General features: G+C 49.0%; 1 protein-coding gene across 1 annotated transcript in view; it reads left to right on the top strand.

The window, feature by feature from the left end:
• LOC132381580 (zinc finger protein 585A-like) overlaps positions 1-21332 on the top strand; it is a 42676-nt gene extending 21344 nt beyond the window's left edge. The window contains exons 4-6 of the mRNA XM_059951075.1: positions 2274-2455; positions 8540-10082; positions 18988-21332. Of these exons, the coding sequence (XP_059807058.1) occupies positions 2274-2455; positions 8540-10082; positions 18988-19746 (2484 nt within the window). The 3' untranslated portion in view covers positions 19747-21332. The remainder of the gene's footprint in view (positions 1-2273; positions 2456-8539; positions 10083-18987) is intronic.
• Positions 21333-23040: the final 1708 nt, after the last annotated feature.

Raw genomic sequence — 23040 nt, 5'->3', positions numbered from 1 at the left:
GGCCAAGACACTGGTATATTTAAAGCAGTGGTTGATTTGTGAGGCCGAAGGTCATGGGAGAAGGCAGGGGAATGCGGCTGAGAGCGATAATAAATCAGTCATGATGGAATGGCAAAGCAGGCTGGACGGCCCAAGTCTGCAACTGCAATTCCCTTCTGCACTCCACCGAACCACAAACACACACACACCCCATGGGGTAAATTTCCTTCCATGTTTAAATCTGATCCCTCTGTAGCTCTGACAGGAATGGGATAGGCCGTCACTCTGCTCTCAGTCCTCATTCCAATCATGTTTTCCCCTGCTTGAGGTCCCTGTGGTGCAGTAACCCCGAGCCATTTAGAAATCAGTTTCCTTCATTGTTCAGTGCTGAAAAGAGCTGGGGGTGGGTACAGTTTAAAATCCCACAGGGCCCAGAGACCCAGGAAATGAAGAATATCTGGGACCAATGTCTTTGTTGCTCTGAACCCAGGAAAGCCATCACCCTCTCTTTCACCCTAACCAGTCCCCATGATTCACTCGTGTGTGTTTTTAAAATTAACCCTTTGCACCCCAAATGTGAAATGTCCATTGATAGATCACGGGAGCAGGCAACCTGTTCCTGGGGTCTGTGTGAAAGGCTGCGCCTTGCTCATCTCCTTTAAACATTTCCTTTCTCACCTCAAACCTTGCACCCTCTTGTGTTTGACGTTTCTACCCCGGGGAGAAAGACTCGATAATCCCTATCTACAGCTCTCTGATTTCAGAAACTTCCATCAGGGTGCCTGTCCGCCTCTGAGGTTGCAGAGAAAACAATCCGAGACGGTCCAACCTCTCCTTATATCTCATGTTCTCCAGTCCAGTTAACTCATTCATCATCCTCCTCTCCACTCTCTGTAAAACCTCCACATCCTTCCTGTCGCGTAGCGACTTGCCCTCCACACAATCTTCCAATCGTGGCCAAACCTAAAGCTGCAATGGGACCCTGTCATTTATCCTTGATGCCCAGCTGAAGAAGATGAGTAAACCGTGTGCCTCCTTTAGCAGGTTACCCGTTTGTGTTGCCGGGTTCACCCTGCAATCCTTCTGTACATTCCTCTTGCATTTAGAGTCCAGCAACAGGCCCTTTGGCCCATCTAGTCTCTGCCAAACTATAATCCTGCCGAGTCCAGGCAACCCACACGTGGACCACAGCCCTTCACCATCCAGACTGATTGCATCATGGCCTGGTACGGAAACACCAATGCCCAGAAATGGAAAGGAAGAGGCGGATATCATGCATGAAGCCCTTCCACCCATTGAGTAAAAAGAAGCTTCTATCATCAAGAACCCCCACTATCCAGGCCATGCTCTCTTCTTGTTGCTATCTGGAAGGGAGTACAGGAGCCTTAGTTCCCACACCACCATGCCAGGAACAGTTATCACCTTCAACTATCAGGCTCCTGAACCATTGTTGATAACTTCACTCATCTCAACTCTGAACTGATTCCATAATCTTCAAACTCCCTTTCAAGTGTTTTGCACCTCCTGTTCACAGTATTATTACTTTTTATTTGCACAATCTGTTCTTCTTTTGCAGATTATCTGTCAGTCTTTGTTTATGTAGTTTTTAAAGTAAATTTTATTGAAATTCATTATTTTCCTGTGAATGCCTCAAGACGCTAACTACACGGTATGGAAGCGGATAGGAAGGCCGTACAACGGGTAGTCAGAACTGCCCAATCCATCGTCCAGCCGACCCACCAACAAGGGCAGATATTCTGAAATGTGCAAGAGAAAGCACAGTAGGATCCCACCCACCCTGCTCAGGGTCTGTTTGTCCCATTCCCACCAACGAGGAAGCCACCTAATATCCACACCTGCACCACCAGCCCCCAAAACAGTTACTTACCCCACAGTAAGGCTGATCAACACTTCCACACACTAACCTACCCCTCCACACCAACCACCACGACTTCATCAATTCCTGTCCGAGATAATACAGACCCCTGTGCCTGAATTTGGAGACATACAATCAAACTATGTTCATGATATCTTGGTACCTGATGTATTTATATTTATTCTGTTTTCTCATGATCCTACTCTTTATATCTTTTTTTGTGCTGCATCAGTAACAATGATTTAATTCTCCTTTACACCAGTGACACTGAACCATCTTGAGTCTCTATGGTGAATCTACTTTGATTTGCAGACTCCCAACAGGGTGAGCCAGTTTCTGCAGTGAAGCCATCTCTCGGGTGAAACTGACCCGTTGCCGCTGCCTGTTCCCCGGATCGGTGCCCCTGCTCCCGCTGCAGGCCGACCTGGGCTCCGGCTCTCCGGGCCAGGCCAGGCCAGGCCGGCTGGAGGCTCCGGCAGCCCGGAGGTGGGAGAGAGGAGCCGGGGGGCAGGAGGACGCCGGTTCCCAGGCCGCGCAGGCGCACCGAACATGCGCGGTGCTGCGGCGGAGCGAGGAGCCCCGAGGAGACGAGCGCTGGTCGTGAGGTAAATCGACGCCGAGGCTGGGCCTGGGCCTGGGCCTCCCCTCACCCCGCCGCGGCCGGGGAAAGGTCAGAGTCGGCTCCGTAAACACGGCAGACAAGCCGTCGCCATCCCCAGCTCTGTCTCCCTCATCCTCCCTGCCCGTCCTCATCGACCCGGAGAAACACACAGAACAGTGGATTGTAATAACGGATTGCATTAGCTGGTTTTCGAGTCAGTGGATTCGCTGTAAAGTCAATGGAACTACAGGTAATTTATATGTAGATGGACCCCCATCCCGGGACTGCAATATTTTGTAGGTTTACTCTATCTGAGTAAGTGAGTGGATAAGCCTGGATTTTTATCATCTGCCGACTCTCGCCTCCTTGCGCCCCCCATCTTTGTCCTGTCACAGACTCTGTCTGTCTTCTTCACACGGCTGGCTGCCCACCTGTCTTTTTATCGTCAGCAAATCTGGCTTCAGACATCCTGCTCCCGTCACCTGTCGTTACTATTAAATTTTAAACGACTGATGCCCCAGTGCTGATTCTCATGCTGCACTCACCGCTGATCAGAGAGCTGTTCGTTCACGGTGGTTGGGTAGCCTGTTTCCTGGGATGAGAGGGTTAAACTGGTATCGGACACTACAATGGAGGCCCTCTGGCACATCATACTGTGCCAACTTTTTACTCTAAGATCAACCTAGCCCTTCTGTCCTACATAGGGGGACATTCCCTCCGACTCAGTTGTCCTGTCAAGAGAGGCTAATTCCATGCCCACCACAAGATTGAAGTTGTGGCTGCACTCACAAGAGGAATACTGAGGTTAGAGGGCAAGGCAGGGCTGGGTCTGCTCTGATCAGCCTCAACAAGCATGGCTTGGGGAAGTGAAGTTCTGGTGTGCCTTTTAGCTGGGTTCCTTCAGCTTGCTTTGCTGAATTCAATCTCACTCGTGGTCTGGGATTGGCTCTGATGACAACATCAAAGGTTATGGGGAGAAGGCAGGAGAATCGGGTTGAGAGGAATAATAAATCAGCTATGGTGGAGCAGACGATGGGCTGAATGGCCTGTTTTTGCTCCTATGTCTTATGGGCTTACCTGGAATTTGGAATGGGAAATTTCACACGTACCTAGGCACAGTGAAAAGCTTTTCTTGCATTACCATTCATACAGATCGATCATCACACAGTGTGTTGAGGCAGTACAAGGTGAAACAATAACAGAATTCAGAATAAAGTGCAGCAGCAGAGAAAACACAGAGCAGACAGACAGTAAAGTGCAAGGTGAAAAAGAAGTAGATCGTGAGGTCAAGAGTCTGTCTTCTTCTTATAGAACAGGCCGTCTTACACGCTGGCTCCTTTATTATGTCCTCATTAGAAAGAGGTGACACAGGGTCAGAAAGTGTTGAATTGTTGTGGATGGAGCTAAGGAACTGCAGGGGTAAAAAGATCCCCAAACAGTAGTAAAGACGTGGTCTACAAATTACAACAGGAGACAGAAAATGCATGCAAAATGGGCAATGCTACAATAATAAACACGAGGAAATCTGCAGACGCTGGAAATTCAAGCAACACACACAAAATGCTAGTGGAACGCAGCAGGCCAGGCAGCGTCTATAGGGAGAAGCACTGTCCACGCTTCCGGCCGAGACCCTAATGTTACAGTAATCATGGGGGACTTCAACATGCAGGTAGATTGGGGAAATCAGGTTGGTGCTGGATCCCAAGAGGGAGAATTTCTAGAATGCCTACAAGATGGCATCTTAGAGCAGCTCGTGGTTAAGCCCAGTTGGGGGCTGGTAATTCTGGATTGGGTGTTGTGTAATGAGCCAGGATTGATTAAGGAGCTTAGGGTAAAAGAACCCTTTGGAGAAAGTGGTCATAATATGATTGAGTTCACCCTGAAATTTGAGAAAGAGAAGCTAAAGTCAGATATATCAGTATTACAGTGTAGTAAATGGAATTACAGAGGCAGGAGAGGGGAGATAACTAGAATTGATTGGAAAAGAACACTGGCAGGGATGATGGCAGAGCAGCAATGACTGGAATTTCTCGAAGCAATTCGGAAGGCACAGGATCTGTATGTCCCAAAGAGGAAGAAATATTCTAAAAGCAAGATGGCACAACCATGACTAGAATCAGAATCAGTTTTATTATCACCGGCATGTGACGTGAAATTTGTTAACTTGGCAGCAGCAGTTCAATGCAATACATAATGTAGAAGAGAAAAATAATACTACTAATAATAAATCAATTACAATATATGCATATTGAATAGGTTAAAAAACATGCAAAAAAACAGAAATAATGTATATTAAAAAAAAGTGAGGTAGTGTCCAAGAGTTCAATGTCCATTTAGGAATCGGATAGCAGAGGGGAAGAAGCTGTTCCTGAATCGCTGAGTGTGTGCCTTCTGGCTTCTGTATCTCCTACCTGATGGTAACAGTGAGAAAAGGACATGCCCTGGGTGCTGGAGGTCCTTAATAATGAACGCTGCCTTTCTGGAACAATGCTCCCTAAAGATGTCCTGAGTGCTTCGTAGGTTAGTACCCAAAATGGAGCTGACTAGATTTACAATCCTCTGCAGCTTCTTTTGGTCCTGTGCACACCATACAGTGATGCAACCTGTCGGAATGCTCTCAATGGTACATCTATAAAAGTTTTTGAGCATTTCTGTTGACATGCCAAATCTCTTCAAACTCCTAATAAAGTATAGCCACTATCTTGCCTTCTTTATGACTACATCAATATGTTGGGACCAGGTTAGATCCTCAGAGATCTTGACACCCAGGAACATGAAACTGCTCACTCTCTCCACTTCTGATCCCTCTACGAGGTTTGGTATGTGTTCCTTCATCTTACCCTTCCTGAAGCCCACAATCAGCTCTTCCATCTTACTGACACTGAGTGCCAGGTTGTTGCTGCGGCACCAGTTCCCTACTTGGCATATCTCACTCCTGAGCGCCCTCTTGTCACCACCTGTGATTCTATGAACAATGGCGGTATCGTCAGAAAATTTATAGATGGTATTTGAGCTATGCCTAGCCACACCGAGGAGCCAAAGCCAACATACAGCAAAGTGAGGGCATATAATAGAAACAAAATTACTGGGAAATTAGAGGATTAGGAAGCTTTTAAAAACCAACTGAAGACAACTGAAAGGTCATGAAGAAGGTAAAGATGGAATACAAAAGTAAGCTAACATATAATATTAAAGAGGATACCAGAAGTTTCTTAACATACATAAAATGTGAAAAGGGGGCAAGAGTGGATATCAGACTGCTGGAAAGCAATGTTGGAGAGGTAGTAATGGGGGACAACAAAATAGCAGATGAACTGAGTAAGTACTTTGCTTCGGTCTTCACTGTGGAAGACACTAGCAATATGGTAGAAGTTCTAGGTGTCATTGGTTGTTAAGTGTGTGAAGTGACGATTACTAGGAAGAAGGTTCTTGGAAAGCTAAAAGGTCTGAAGGTGGGTACGTCACCTGGACCGGATGGTCTACACCTCAGGGTTCTGAAAGAGGAGGCTGAAGAGATTGTGGAGGCATTAGTAATAATCTTTCAAGAATCACTAGATTCTGGAATGGTTCTGGAAGACTGGAAAGTTGCAAATGTAATTCACTCATCAGGAAGGGAGAGAGGCAGAAGAAACAAATATTGGTCGGTTTGTTTGACCTCAGTAGATGGGATGATGTTGGAGTCAATTGTTAAGGATGTGGTTTTGGAGTACTTGGAGGCACATGATAAAATAGGCCGAAGTCAGCATGGTTTCTTCAAGGGAAAATCTTGCCTGACAGATCTGTTGGAATTTTTTGAGGAAATAAGCAGGGTAAATAAAGAAGAATCAGTTGATGCTATGTACTTGGATTTTCAGAAGTCCTTTGACAAGGTGCCACACATGAGGCTGCTTAACAAGCTGTGAGGCCCAGGGAAAGGTATTAACATGGATAGAGCACTGACTGATGTGGGAATAAGAGTGTGAATAAAGGGATCCTTTTCTGGTTGGTTGCCAGTGACTAATGGTGTTCCACAGGGTCCAGTTCTTTTTATGTTATATGTCAATGATTTGGATGACAGAATTGATGGCTTTGTTGCAAGGTTTGCAATCGATACGAAGAATGGTGGATGGGCAAGTGGTCATGAAAAAGTAGAGAGGCTACAGAAGGACTTAGGCAGATGAGCAGAATGAGCAAAGAAATGGCAGATGGAATACAGTGCCAGGAAGTCTATGGTCATGCACTTTGGAGGAAGAAATGAAAGGGTTGAATATTTTCTAAATGGAGATAAAAAAAAACAAACAATTGAGGTGTAAAGGGACTTGCAATCCTTGTGCAGGAGTCCCTAACGTGTAGCCTCACTTGGAGTACGGTCAGCAGTTCTGGGCCCCTTATCTTAGACATGAAACCATTCTGAAACTGTGGAGGGTTCAAAGGAGGTTCACAGAAGTGATTCCAGGACCGAACAGCTTGTCATATGAAGAGCATTTGATGGCTCTAGGCCTGTAATCGTTGGAATTCAGAAGACTGAGGGGTGACCTAATTGAAACTTTTCAAATGGTGGAAGGCCTTGATGGAGAGGATGTTACCTATGGTGGGAGAGTCTAAGACCAGAGGTCACAGTCTCAGGATAAAGGGGCATCCTTTAACAACTCTGATGAGGAGGAATTTCTTGAGCCAGAGGGAGGTGAGTCTGTGGAATTTTTTGCCATAAGCAGCTGTAGAGGCCAAGTCTTTATGTACATTTAAGGCAGAGTTTGATAGATTCATGCATGAGGAAATCTGCAGATGCTGGAAATTCAAACAACAACACACAAAATGCTGGTGGAACATAGCAGGCCAGGCAGCATCTATAGGGAGAAGCACTGTCAACATTAACAACAACACACACAAAATGCTGGTGGAACACAGCAGGCCAGGCAGCATCTATAGGGAGAAGCACTGTCGACAGCATTTTGTGTGTGTTGATAGATTCATGATTGGCTAGGGCATGAAAGGATATGAGGAGAAGGCAGCAGATTGGTGTTGAGAGGAAAATTGGATCAGCCATGATGAAAAGGCAGAGCAGACTTGATGGGCCAAATGGCCTAATTCTTCTCCTGTATCTTATGACTTTTAGACGTCATTTATGCTCAGATTAGAACTGACCCACACCCACACCATGCCCCATCTTCTGATTCAGAGCTGAGAGTGGTACCAATTCAGTCACAGTTGGCCAAAGGTGCTCAAATTACTCGTCATGCATTTTTTTTCTGCTGGTAACTTTTGTGAATTCCTTTGGCAGGGTATTGACGGGCTTGACCTGAACATGGCAATTCGAGCACAGCAAGATCTGACAGTCACTCTGTGTATCGGCAGCTGAAAACCGTGCGAGGAGAAATGCTCGCCTGCTATACCTCTGCTGGGAAGCGGTTTCAATCCTCATTGCGACCGGCAAGTCTGTGAGACTCGTACACAAGACAGATCGTTCCAGATTCCTCACTGTCGATGGAGATTTAAACACGTCCAGAGAAGGGAGCACTAAAGAAAGAAACTAAACACACATTGTGTATGTGATAGATTTTCACTGATCACCTACCAGCTTGAATTCTTTCCCCTCAACCCACCTTCCTTTCTGGCTCCTTCCCACTTTCAAGTCATGACAAAGGATCTCTTCCCAAAACATCAACTGTTTACTGCTCTCCGTAGATGCCACCTGATCTGTTTAGCTCCCCCAGCATTTTGTGGGTGTTGTGAGAGATTGTGATAATCGCTCAGCCAGAGGTAAAATCAGGTGGATATTATGGAATGGAACTCTACAAGACACTACAGTGCAGAAACAGGCTCTCTGACCCATCCAGTCTGTGACGAAATTTTCTTCCTGTCTCAGAGTGAGTGAACAGGTGTTCCCTCAAACAACTCGAGAAGTCAGAAACACAGTTCGGGTTGGTAATGGTTGGAAACAAAGCAATCTCCCATCCCAGCAGGAATCTTACCTTTGACACAGGGGTTTGTGTGTCTGGTCAGTGGGCTGCAGATGTAACCATTGTTTAAAACACTTGCTTCACACCAGTGACATCATTCCTTACGTGGGGAAAAACTTTAAGCATTCCAGTGCCCCGATAACACACCAACAAAAATAACACTGTTGAGATGCCTTTCACCTGCTCTGAGTGTGGAAAAGGATTATCAAATCCTTCACAACTACTGATACATCAGCGAATTCACACCGGAGAGAGACCCTTTAGCTGCTCAGAGTGTGGGAAGGGGTTCACGCAGTCAGCCAACTTGAAGAGACACCAACAAGTTCACACAGGGGAGAGGCCATTTACCTGCTCTGAATGTGGGAAGGGATTCACTCAGTCATCACATCTAGTGACCCACCAGCGGGTGCACACCGGAGAGAGGCCTTTCACCTGCTCCGAGTGTGGCATGGCGTTCAGTAGATCTTCCATCCTGGTTACCCACCAGCGAGTTCACACCAGGGAGAGGCCTTTCACCTGCTCCAAGTGTGGGAAGGGATTCAGTCGGTCATGTAACCTGGTTACACACCAGCGAGTACACACCGGAGAGAAGCCCTTCACCTGCTCCGAGTGTGGGAAGGGATTCAGTCGATCATCCCACCTGCTGATACATCAGCAGGTTCACAGTGGGGAGAGGCCATTCACCTGCTCCGACTGCGGGAAAGGGTTCACTCAGTCATCTACCCTGCTGAAACACCAGCGAGTTCACACCGGGGACAGGCCGTTCACCTGCTCCGTCTGTGGGAAGGGATTCACCCAGTCAACCTATCTGGTGATGCACCAGCGAGTTCACGCCGCTGACAGACCGTTCATCTGCTCTGTCTGTGGGAAAGAACTGGCAGATTCCTCTCAACTACTGATACACCAGCGAACCCACAAAGCAGAGAAATCATTCATCTGCTCTGTGTGTAGAAAGGGATTTGCTCACTCAGCCAAACTGAAGAGACACCACCGGGTCCACACTGGGGAGAGACCGTTCATCTGCTCTGAGTGCGGGAAGGGATTCACTCAGTCATCCTCCCTGCGGACACACCAGCGTATTCACACGGGGGAGAAGCCGTACACGTGCACTGAGTGCGGATTGGGATTCAGCAGGTCATCCATCTTAGTAGCTCACCAGCGAGTTCACACTGGGGAGAGGCCGTTCACCTGCCCCGACTGCGGTGTGGGATTTAGTTGGGCAAAGAACCTGCAAACTCACCGGCGGATTCACACCGGGGAGAAGCCGTTCACCTGCTCCGACTGTGGTATGGGATTCAGTCGGTCCTCCAACCTGCTAAAACACCGGCGGGTCCACACTGGGGAGAGGCCGTTCACCTGTGCTCAGTGCGGGAAGGGTTTCACCCAGTCATCCCACCTGCTCACGCACAAGCGAGTTCACACCGGCGAGCGGCCGTTCACCTGCTCCGAGTGTGGGAAGGGATTCACCGAGTCCTCTGGTCTGCTCACCCACCAGCGGGTCCACACCGGGGAGAGACCATTCAGCTGCTCCGAGTGCGGGAAAGCATTCACTCTCTCTTCTTACCTACTGAAGCATCAGCGTGTTCACACCAGAGTGAGACCGTTCACTTCCTCCGAGTGTGGGAAGGGATTCAAAGTCTTTTCCAAGCTGCAGAATCACCAGCAAGTCCACAAGGGGGAGAAGGATTAATGGTGCTGTGTCCGGCGTCACAGCTGCTGAAACGCCTGTGGGGTTGGGATTCTGCAGTCGCTGCTGCTGCTCATTCCCAGCACCAGACCGTTGTTACCGTGGGGACTATTTCTGCAGTTGTTATCTATCAGTCTTTAGAGTTTAACATTCTGGATCTCAGCCCAATAAATACCCTCAATTTTAAACAAACTGGGCCAGATTGAGTAGGTTTTCGCACAGTTTCTGATCGGGACCCCCAGTGTCTGAGCACAGGTCCAAATTTCCACTTCCAAACTTACAGATTTGGGATGGACGTGGCTCCTCCAGTCCTCATGGAGACAGCGGCAGGTCCAGGGCTGTCGGAGGTGCCCCGACACCAGGGGTCCCCCCCTCAGTCCTGAATCTGGCCCGAGAGACCACACTCATTCGAATTCAGAGCTCAGAGGTGGAGGGGAGGGACCTCCTCTCAATGACTTACCTCCGGTTTAACGCTTTTAATCATTTTGATCTATAAAAAGGGTTTCTTTGTTAATTTGCGTTATAAATGTCTGTGAGTATATACCAGCTTTGTCCTCTGTCGGAGGCATTTAGGAGCAGGAGAAACATTCTTCCCCACTTGGAGCCCAGTTGCAGCCCTGACCAGGTCGCTGGACCTCAGGCACAGAGGGCAGTGAGCTTGGCTCTGCCCCTGCAGCACAGGCCAATGACTGTGGAGAGCCATGTCCAGCCCTGAGCGTCTCTGACATCCCCAGGACGCACAGGGTGCAGACAAGCATTCGGTCAGTCCTTCCGATCCTGCCTGTTGTGCTCCACATGTGCCCCCTTGTCTCCGTCAACTCTTCACCGATACAGATCGTAACTGACATGTTTTGTAGTTCCGGAAACTAAACCAAAGGAAATCGCAGGAGCCGGGATACTTTCACATTTAGTTTTTCTTTCCCTTTCCTTCAGTGACGCGCTCACGTGTGGCTTGGTGTAATGACGTATGGCAATCCCATACGTGTTATCTATAACCCATAATAAATGATGTAAAAAAATAGAATCCTTCATCATATTTACAATATAACTCAAATATTACTGAAATATTATATATACTATGCTCCCTCCATGCTTAGCTAGAACTCGAACTCAATATCAAATGCATTTCAACTGAATATGTAACCTACGAGGGGTGATTGATATGTTCGTGGCCTAAGGTAGACGGAGTCAATTTTAGAAAACCCAGCACATTTATTTTTCAACATAGTCCCCTCCTGTATTTACACACTTAGTCCAGCGGTCATGGAGCGTACGGATCTTGGACCTCCAGAAAGTGTCCACAGCTTGGGTGATTGATAAGTTCAAGGAAGAAGGAGATGAGTTATACAGCTCTCGTTACATGTACATGCAGTTCAACTCTGAGTGATTATGCAGCAAGTTTGAAACTAATAACACTTCTCCTATCCTAAGCCACAAACCTATCAATCACCCCAATGAGTTATTAACTGATGAGTTATTAACTTCAAACTTTCTGCATAATCAGTCGAAGAGTTGAACTGCACGTACATGTAACGAGAGCTGTATAACTCATCTCCTTCTACCTTAGGCAACTTATCAATCACCCATGCTGTGGACAATTTCTGGAGGTCCAAGATCCATATGCTCCACGATCACTGGACTAAGTGTGTAAATGTAGGAGGGGACTATGTTGAAAAATAACTGCTAGGTTTTCTAAAATTGACTCCTTCAACCTTAGGCCACGAACTTATCAGTCACCCTTAGTATTTACGGTATACTAAATAGCACACCTACTAGATGTAATACACAGCACAATGAACTTTAAATTGTCCCATTCAAGCCGTAAGATTTAATCGTAGTGGAGGATTTTTTACCCTTGTGGAATAACAAGGGGGTGGGGTGGTCACTCTGCCTGGAAGGTGAGTCTTGTGGCTGTGAAACCGTCTCAGGTTTGGGGTCTTGTCCGTAGGTGACTGAGTCTGCAGGAAGTGGTTCTGAAAACACTGAGGATGCCTTTCTTCTCTAGCAATTGTCTCTGCTCTCCTCCACTGATAGGAAAGGAATGTCAAAAGGGCAATGTTATGATAGTGACAGGGGATTTCAATAGCAAACACGAGGAAATCTGCATATGCTGGAAATTCAAGCAACACACACAAAATGCTGGTGGAATACAGCAGGCCAGACAGCATCTATAGGGAGAAGCACTGAGTTAATCCTAACACAGTTAGTCCTGACAAAGGGTCTCGGCCTGAAACGTCGACAGTGCTTCTTATAGATGCTGCCTGGCCTGCTGTGTTCCACCAACATTTTGTATGTGTTGGGGGATTTCAATATGTGGGTATATTAGGAAAATAATGTTGGTGTTGGACCCCAAAAGAGAGAAATTATAGAATGCCTACAAGCAACTTGGGGTTGAGCCCACTAGGAGAAAGGCAATTCTGGATTGGGTGTTGTGTAACGAACCAAATCTGATTAGGGAGCTTAAGGTAAAGGAACCCTTCAGAGACAGTGATCATAATATGAGGTAGTTTGAGAGTGAGAAGATGAAGTCAGATGTATCTATTTCAGTACAGTAAAAGGAATGCCAGAGGTGTGAGAGAGGAGCTGGCCAAAGTTGACTGGAAGGGGACACTAGCAGGGATAACGGCAGAGTAGCAGTGGCTGGAGCTTCTGGGGGCAATTTGGAAGGTGCAAGATAGATACGTCCCAAAGGTGGAGGGTGGATGAGGCCATCGTGGCTGTGAAGGGAAGCCAAAGACAGCATAAAAGCAAAAGGGAGGGCATTAATCGAGCAAAACCTAGTGGGACGGTAGAGGATTGGGAAGCATTTAAAACAACATCAGAAAGCAACTACAAAGCCAGGAGAGAAAAGATTAAATATGAAGTCACGCTAGCCAATAATATTAGAGAGGATAGCAATGGTTTTCCCCCCAAATTTATAAAGGGTAGAAGAGATGGATATCGAAATGCTGGAAAATAAAGCTGGAGAGATGGTAATGGGGACACAGAAACTGCAGACAAATTAATAAATGTGCTGGGTGGGTCACTGCGTGGAGGACACTAGCAAGTTCGAGAGTGTCGGGGCAGAAGTGGCACAGTTGCTATTACTAGGGAGAAGGTGCTTGGGAAGCTGAAAAGTCTGAAGATAGATAAGTCACCCGGACTAGATTATCTACACCTCAGGTGGCTGAAGACATTCTGGAGGCTTTAGCAATGATCTTTCAAGAATCACTAGAATCTGGAATTGTTCCAGATGATTGGAGCTGTCATTCAATTCTTTAAGAAGGGAGGGTGGCAGAAGGAATGAAATTAGAGGCTAGTTAGCCTGAATTCAGTGGTATAGAAGACATTGGAGTCCATGATTAAGGATGAGATTTCAGGGTTGTCAAAGGTACGTGAGAAAATAGGCCAAAGTCCGCATGGTTTCCTCAAGGGAAAATCTTCCCTGATAAATCTGTTGGAATTCATTGAGGATATAACAGACAGGATAGACAAAGGAAAGTCAGTGGATGTTGTATGCTTGGAATTCCAGAAGGTCTTTGACAATATGTCATGCATGAGGCTGCTTGACAGGGTCAGAGCCAATGGTATTGCATGAAAGATGCTGGCACAGACAGAGCATTGGCTGACTGGAAGGAGCACAGACTGGGAATAAAGGGGTCTTTTCTAGTTGGCTGCTGGTGACCTGTGGTGCTCCACAGAGATTGGTGTTTTTTTTTGTTGTATGTCAATAGTTTGGATGATGGAATTGATCACTTTGTGGGCAAGTTTGTGGATGTTAGCTGGAGGGGCAAGGAATCTGCAGAGGGACTTAGATTAGGAGAATGGGCAGATAGAAAGCAGTGTTGGGAAGTTGAAGCAGGTCCTTGATTAGCCAGGGTGTTAAAGTTTACTTGATGGGTTGAATGGCCTAATTCTGCTCATAAGTCTTATGGTCTAATGATATGGCATCTGCTGTGGACCTGTTGTGACAGTAGGCAAATTGGAGCAGATCCAAGTTGCTCCTCAGGCAGAAGTTCCATCACCAACTTCTCAAAGTACTTCACTGTGGATGTAAGTGCTACTGGAAGATAGTCATTCAGGCAAGTTACCAAGGTATAAGTGAAGCCTGCTTGAAGCAGATGGTTCCTCAGACTGTTGAAGTGAGAGCTTAAATAGATGAGTGAACACTAGCCAGTTTATCAGCACAGGTTTTCAGTATTTGGCCAGATACCCTGTCATTTCTCAGCCCCCAGGAACATGACTGGAAGTTCTGTGGAGCAGTGTTCTGGACCCAAACATCTGCAGCCGCTTCACCAGTGACCTTGCTTTCATCATGGAAAACAGCCTCCCCTCCCCAAATTCTGTCCACACCTCTGGCTCAGCAAAGCAGCCAAGGTAATTAGAAACCCTACCCCCAGTCATTCTCTCTTCTCCCTCTCTCATTCAGCACAGTATACAAAAGTCTGAAAGTAGATACCATCAGACTCAAGGACAACTTCCACCCTGCTGTTATAAGACTACTGAGTGGTGCCCTAGTACGATAAGGTAGATTCTTGACCTCACAATGTACAAGATGACTCTGGGCCTGTAACTGTTGGAGTTTAGAAGCTTGAGAGGCCGAGGGGTGCAGGATCTCATTCAAACCTATCGAATATTTAAAAGGCTAGATAGAGTGAACTTGGACATTATGTTTCCTATAGTGAGGGAACACCCTCAGTATAGAAGGATGTCCCTTTATAACGGAGGTGAGGGTGGTGGATCTGTGGAATTTGTTGTCACAGATGGCGGTGGAAACCAAGGGGTTGAGAGGGTTAATAAATCATGGTGGAATGACAAAGCAGACTTGATGTCCGTTTGAGGTCTACCCACCTACACTATATCCATAGCCCCGATTTCCCTCATGTTCATGTATCTATTTAAACGTCTTTAAAATCCAATGATATTTTTACCTCTACCTCCACACCAGGCAGCGTATTCCAGACATACACTACTCTCTGATTAAAAAAAATTACCCTTTACATCCCCCTTGAACCCACCCCTTCTCACCTTCAATGTCCGATAACCTCTGGTATCAGACATTCCTACACTGGGAAACAATTATTCCCTCTCTACTCTATGCCTCTCATAATCTTGTAAAGACCATAAGACATAGGAGCAGAATTAGGCCATTTGGCCCATCGGGTCTGCTCCACCATTTAATCATGGCTGATCCTTTTTTTCTCTCCTCCTTAACCCCAGTTCCTGACCTTCTGCCCATAACCTTTGATGCCCTGTCCAATCAAAAACCTGTCAACCTCTGCCTTAAGTACACCCAACGACCTGGCCTTCACAACTGCCTGTGGCAAGTAATTCCACAAATCCACCACCCTTTGGCTAAAGAGATTTCTCCGCATCTCTGTTTTGAAAGGGCACCCCTCTCTCTCTAGTCTTGGACTCCCCCACCATGGGAAACATCCTTTCCACATCTACTTTGTCCAGTCCTTTCAACACTCGAAAAGTTTCAATGCAATCCCCCCTCATCCTTCTAAATTCCAATGAGTACAGACCCAGAGCCATCAAAACATTCAGCGTATGATAACCTTTTAATTCCTGGAATAATCATTGTGAATCTCCTCTGGACCTTCTCCAATGCCAGCACATCTCTTCTAAGATAAGGATCCCCAAACTGTGTACAATACTCAAGGTAAACCTCTATCAGATCTCCCCTCAGCCTCCGCCATGCCAAAGAGAACAGTCCGAGTTTACCCAGCCTCTCGTGATAGCACACGCCCTCTAAACCAGGCGACATCCTGGTGAACCGCTTCTGTTCTCTCTCCAAAGTCCCAACATCCTTCCTGTAGTGAGGCGACCAGAACTATATGAAATACTCCAGATGTAGTTGTGGTGAACTACATATACCTGTCTGGACACGCCCCCTGCTGACTGCTCCTGTGGCCCCTCCCACTTACCGTGGCTCCTCCCACACTGTCTCCCTGTGGTGAACTACATATACCTGTCTGGACACGCCCCCTGCTGACTGCCCCTGTGGCTCCTCCCACACTGTCTCTATGTGGTGAACTACATATACCTGTCTGGACACGCCCCCCTGCTGACTGCCCCTGTGGCTCCTCCCACTGACCGTGGCTCCTCCCACACTGTCTCCCTGTGGTGAACTACATATACCTGTCTGGACACGCCCCCTGCTGACTGCTCCTGTGACTCCTCCCACAGACCGTGGCTCCTCCCACACTGTCTCCCTGTGGTGAACTACATATACCTGTCTGGACACGCCCCCTGCTGACTGCTCCTGTGACTCCTCCCACTGACTGTGGCTCCTCCCACACTGTCTCCCTGTGGTGAACTACATATACCTGTCTGGACACGCCCCCTGCTGACTGCCCCTGTGGCTCCTCCCACTCTGTCTCCCTGTGGTGAACTACATATACCTGTCTGGACACGCCCCCTGCTGACTGCCCCTGTGGCTCCTCCCACAGACCGTGGCTCCTCCCACACTGTCTCCCTGTGGTGAACTACATATGCCTGTCTGGACACGCCCCCTGCTGACTGCCCCTGTGGCTCCTCCCACTGACCGTGGCTCCTCCCACACTGTCTCCCTGTGGTGAACTACATATACCTGTCTGGACACCCCCCTGCTGACTGCCCCTGTGGCTCCTCCCACTGACCGTGGCTCCTCCCACACTGTCTCCCTGTGGTGAACAATATATACCTGTCTGGACACGCCCCCTGCTGACTGCTCCTGTGGCTCCTCCCACGGACCCCGGTATAAAGGCGATTGGAGACACCGCCCCGGCCTCAGTCTCCAGGTTGTAGTGTGGTGGTCAATTGCTTCTTGTTCTTTCCTCCAGCCAATAAAAGCCTATATCTCGCCTCACGTCTCCGAGAGTTATTGATGGTGCATCAGTCGTGTATTGCACCTTGGTAAGGCAAATGGATTTGAAGTCATCAGGGAAACGGAAACAGTTTTGTGCTGAATAGCAGAGCAAATACAAAGCAATATATTATAGAGAGGCAGACCCCTCCTCCCCTCATCAACCATCCCATTCTCATGCACATTCATTCCGTCTTATCCTCTCTGCCAGTTATCGGTGAAGCTGGAGGGTTCTGCCAATGGCTTAAATATAGCATAAGGCAATTACACACGAATCAAATCAGATAGGTTGCGCTGGGGGCAGCCCGCAAATGTCGTCACGCCTCCAGCGTCACCATCCCAGGCTGGATTTTCGGGCCGGCGCCGAGATAACGTGAGCCCACTTTGTCCTTCACAAGAGGGAGTTTGTCACCTTGGCTGAAGCCACGCGAGCCTCCCGTTGAAAGAAGAGACGCAATGGGTCTTGTGGGATGGTCAAAATCATTTAGCAGAATGTTTCACCGCCGGAACTGGTAGTGAGAGGAGCTGCCAGCACCGACGGCGCCACGCTTGAGCTGGTCATGATGGATATGAGATGTCCCTCCACCTCTTTGTGCACATTGCTTTTGCAAAGAAGGTCTGGACGAAGACGATAACAACATCCAAAGACTCTCACCACCCGGGCCGGGCCATCTTTTCGCAGCTGCCACCGCCGAGTTCAATAACAGCTCCTTCCCTTAAACCGGCCGGTTCCTGGATGCTCTCCGCCAGAAGCCTGTTAGATTCCTTGGTGACCCCTAACTCAAATTGATGGCACCACCAAAGTCCCGATGATGCAAGATGAAAGACCAGGCAGGAACAATGGGTTCACTGATGCCCTTCACAATCCTGGCCTCAGCTGTTGTTCCCGTGGAGACTGAGGGCAGCCTGGTAGCGGAGCGGTTAGCGTAAGATGTGGCGACTAATCAGCATGAAGGAGGAAGATTGGAACGGCCTCTCACTTAACGCCTTGAGAACCAAAGAGCTGATTATTGACTACCGGAGCAAGAAATCGGGTGGCCCTTGAGCCAGTGCTCATTAGGGGATTGGGGGTGAGAACTTTAAATTTCTTGGCCTGTCCTAATTAACATCAGTCCTGGGAGCGGCAAGTTTCACTGTGTTTGGATGTATTACGTGACAAATAAAGCTAATCGTTAACCTTATTCCCTGTGACCCCAAGGATTTCCTCTCGCTTCCCAAACGCGACCCCGTGCTTACCGATAATAAAAACACCAGTTTTGCCATTGTCTTTTAAGGGAGAAAAGAACACGACTGGGAACTGTTCCCCTCCCCATGAGGGACAATGAAGTCCTTGCCACATCCATTCCCTGTGTGACTAGGACGCGTTGTCGAAAAGCTTCACTCTGCTTGCCGCGAAAGGCAGTACTTCCCGGCGGCTATCTATTTTAACTCGACTTTTATTTCCTATTCTGACATGTCCATCCATAGGGTCTGAGAGGAGAAATCCCACTCCCACGTGGTCACAGGAAGAACCTTGCGAACGTCACACACACACACACACACACACACACACACACACACACACACACACACACACACACACACACACACACACACACACACACACACACACACCAGCGGACGTCGGATTTGAACTATGTCTCTGGGATTGGGAGACAGCACAGCCTGATCCCAAAAATTCACATTTCCAAACAAAAGTGTCAATCTGACCAAATTAAGTTACATTGTCGGCGAAACCATGCGCTTGACCGAGTTCAGTCTTTCCTGTTTCAATCCCTTGAGTATATTGCAAGATCGTTTGAACAACCCTGCGAACTGAATCAGACCGTCTGTTTTCAAACTCGAGCGATGCACGGCGAGCAGAACTCGCGGCTCGCAGCGGGATCAATGGACACCCGATCACCCACAATCCTCGCGCACCAGAAACCGCTCTATGTGCCGTGCTCCTCCAAGCGCGCAAACACCGGCTGCGGCTCGCAGTGCATTCTGGCTCCAAATCGGTCCGCAGAGAGCTGGAGAGTCCCGGCCCCGGGCGGGTGGGGGGAGCCGGGATGCGGCGGCGCGCTGGGTGGCTGAAACTCGCACCGATTTTGCCCCAGCCGGGGACTGCTTCTCGGGCCCTTGACAATATTCAGCCTCGGCATTGACTTAATCCGCGATCCGAGGCTCAGCTTCGACCCGCCGCCGAACTCTCAGAGGCCGCTGTGTGTCTGGGACGCCGATCAGTGTCCGGTGCCCGCTACAATGAGCCTTCGACAGTGTCCCGACTGCGGGAGAAACTACAAACGGCCCAACGATTTGATGAGGCATCAGCGGATTCACACGGGGCAAAGGCCGTTCACCTGCTCCGAATGTGGGAAAGGATTCACCGAGTCTTCCATCTTACTGAGACACCAGCGCGTTCACACCGGAGAAAGACCTTTCACTTGCTCCGAGTGCGGGAAGGGATTCAGCCGATCGTCCAGTTTGGTGACCCACCGGCGAGTCCACACGGGCGAGAAGCCGTTCGTCTGTTCCGAGTGCGGGAAGGGATTCACCCAGTCGTCCAGCCTGGTCACACACTATCGGGTTCACACCGGAGAGAGGCCGTTCAGCTGCCCTGTCTGTGGGAAGGGATTCACTCAGTCGTACGGCCTGGTGATCCACCAGCGAATGCACACGGGAGAGAGGCCGTTCAGCTGCCCTGACTGTGGGAAGGGCTTCACTCAGTCCTACAGCCTGGTGATCCACCAGCGGATGCACACAGGAGACAGGCTCTTCACCTGCTTCCAATGTGGCAAGGGATTCACCGAATCATCGGCCTTATTGAGGCACCAGAGAGTTCATGCCGGCTAGAGCCCCATCACCTGGTCTGACTGCGGGAGGGAGTTCACCGACTCTTCACCTGTCGACCCGCCGCCGAGTTCCTACCAGCGGAAGGCCGTTCGGCTGCTCTGCATGCCGGACAGGATTCACTTGTTCATCTGCCTCGCTGGCTCACCTGGAGGCTGTTTTGTGCTGGGGAGAGGACAATCGCCTGCTCCGGGTGCCGTGTCGGATTTGCTGGTCAGCCAGGGTCCCGAGACAACGAGCAACTGGAACAGATGTGGAATTTGTACGCGCCGCAGCCGCCGAGACGCCAGCCAGCCTGAAGACAGACCCTGGGCGGAAAGGCGACACGGGGCACAGCTCTGCCGACGTGAGTGACTCCTATGACTGAACCGGAGCTAAATGGGTTCAAGACTAAGATACCAGTTTGCGTTAAAACATTCCGTGACGCGTCCTTTGTGTTAACAACTGACTCCTGGATGGTTGCGGGTCAAGAACGCGCGGGGGGCAGCCCGCCAGGGCCAACGTAGCTCGTCAGAACAAAACAGACAACAAAACAACAGCAGCAAAATAAAGCCCCATTCCTCCCGCCCCATCACTCACACGGTCCTTTAACCCCAGGGCGTTCCACCCCCGCTGTCGATTCGGCTCGGACTTACAGACTAATAAAGCGGTTTGGTTTGAAACACCCGTCTCTCAAGCCCCTATATCTGTGAGAATCTGAAACTTAGTTCCACACAGCTATAGGTACACCCGGGAGAAGATGTCCTCTCCGCCTAGCGTGTCTGCTCCACGCCGGCCTCCTTCCAGCTCACCCGCGGGATCATTCTGCCGTTCATCGGGCGCCAGCTTCCAGGTATCGGTGATTGTCCGCATGGTGGCCCAAGGGGAGAGATTTCCCCGGAATCCCCGCCAGGGAAGGACGGCATCTGATGCCAGATAATCCCCGTTACTGGGGGTCTCCGGCGTCAGAGGCGAGTTAAACTCTTTTCTCCCAGCCCGCGTTCAACGCCACTCATAAAAGTACACTCGAAAGGGCTCAGCTGGGGATGTGCCGCAAATCCCGTCTTTCCCAGAACGTGCAATTCCACACCGGCCTCACAGACAGCGTCCTCGCATCTGCTTTGGAGCAGAACCCTCTCGCAGAATACAGGAACCACAGCGAACTAAGTGTCAGGGCGTGTACGGTCCAGGACAAAGAAGTGGACGAGAAAATCACTGCAGACGCGACCCACCCTGCAAACTGCTTTTCCCAGAAGTCCCCTCCTGGGAAGTGTTAAAGGGCTATTAAAACAAAACAGGAAAGAGTGTCTCTCCCCACCCCCCGGTAATTAATCTGATCGACCATTCCAGTTGCCTCCTTCCACATTACCTCAGTCACTGGAATGTAGTGTTAACACATTAAATTGCTGTTTACATTGTCAATACACGCTGCTATTTGTGTGTTTACGCACATTTCATCTCAAATCCGTGCTTGTAACTTTATTTTCAGATAGTTTTTTACTCTCTGTAAATGTTGAATGTTGTTTTTTTGTTGCGTGTCGCATCAACACACCGCAGCAGATTCCTAATACATGTGAACGTACTTGGTGAATAAAGTGAAGTTTTCACACGCACTGGTGGCACTTCCGACACGGGAGCATTGACTAGGGAGGGGGGAGTCTGCTCTGATTTGGTGCGAGGCCCGAGCTCAGAGTGAGGGGTTTATCGCGTCTCTGCTCAGAGGGAACAAGGTCAGACACGACGCGCGGGGCAGGAGTGGCGCAGAAGCACGAACGGAGACCGATTCAGTCCAGGGGAAGAGATGCGCGCAGTGAACAGGCCCTGCCGAGGCAATGTAACCAGGTAAAGCCCCCCCCCCCCACCCCACCCCCAACCCCAGCCGTGTGCACCAGTGTTCACGGGTAGTGCAGTTATACAGGGGGCAGGCAACGGTGAACACCAGACGGTGTCACTACTGCTACAGCTACCGTCAGACGGTGTCACCCACACGGAGCGCTGCTCGCCTATAGATTGTGGGGGGAGGGATGAGAGTCAAGAGGTGTAAACACCTATTCGCCACTTTATCACACCTGTACACCTGCTCCTTAATGCAAATATCAAGCCAGCCAATCATGTGGCTGCAATTCAATGTATACAAGCTATAGGAAGGATGTGGAAGCATTGGAAAGGGTACGGAGGAGATTTACCGGGATGCTGCCTGGTTTAGAGAGTATGGATTATGATCAGTGATTAAGGGAGCTAGGGCTTTACTCTCTGGAGAGAAGGAGGATGAGAGGAGACACGATTGAGGTATGCAAGATTTTAAGAGGAATAGACAGAGTGGACAGCCAGCGCCTCTTCCCCAGGGCACCACTGCTCAGTACAGGACATGGCTTTAAGGTAAGGGGAGGGAAGTTCAAGGGGGATATTAGAGGAAGGTTTTTCACTCAGAGAGTGGTTGGTGTGTGGAATGCACTGCCTGAGTCAGTGGTGGAGGCAGATACACTAGTGAAATTTAAGAAACTACTATACAAGCATATGGAGGAATTTAAGGTGGGGGGTTATATGGGAGGCAGGGTTTAAGGGTCGGCACAACATTGTGGGCCGAAGGGCCTGTACTGTTCTGTGTTCTATGCAGACATGGTCAAGAGGTTCAGACCAAACATCAGAATGGGGGAAGAAAAGTGATTTAACAGACCCTGACTGTGGGATGATTGTTGGCGCCAGACGAGGTGGTCTGAGTATCTCTGAAACTGCTGATCTGCTGGGATTTACACGCACAACAATCTGCAGAGACGACAGCGAAAGGTGTGAGAAACAGAAAATATCCAGGTAGCGGCAGCTCTGTGGGTGAGAGAGGTGAGAGGAGAGTGGCTGACAGGGAGACAGTAACGCGGGGAACGGAGGTGCGCATAAGAGCGTCTCCGGACCGAACCGGAGGCACTCGGTGCCACTTTATTGGGAACGGGGAGTATCTAACAAAGCATTTTAGGACCATTAGGGATATCCCAGAAAAGGTTCAGTTGGTTAATTCCTGGGATATGGAGATGATCCCAGTCGGAAATGACTGAAAGAAGGTATGCTTTAGAAGAATGAGAGATGATTTAATTGAAATATATTTAACCCTGACGGGTATGCAGGATAAGAGCGGCGGGAGAGGAGTGGTCTAAAACTCGGGGCGCTGAATTTCTGGAACTCTCGGTACCAGGTGATTCCGGAGGCCGAGTCACTTACCTTGTTTTGAAAGACGGCAGAGTCGGGCGCCACGGGAGAGGGGACTGGGCCCGTGAACTTTCGTTCAGGCTTGAGGAAGGAGCTGACTCGCCTGCTCTTGTTGCG

This window comes from Hypanus sabinus, chromosome 26, assembly GCF_030144855.1.
Source record: "Hypanus sabinus isolate sHypSab1 chromosome 26, sHypSab1.hap1, whole genome shotgun sequence".
NCBI classification, from domain to species: domain Eukaryota; kingdom Metazoa; phylum Chordata; class Chondrichthyes; order Myliobatiformes; family Dasyatidae; genus Hypanus; species Hypanus sabinus.
This window is presented reverse-complemented; position numbering and strand designations above follow the sequence as displayed.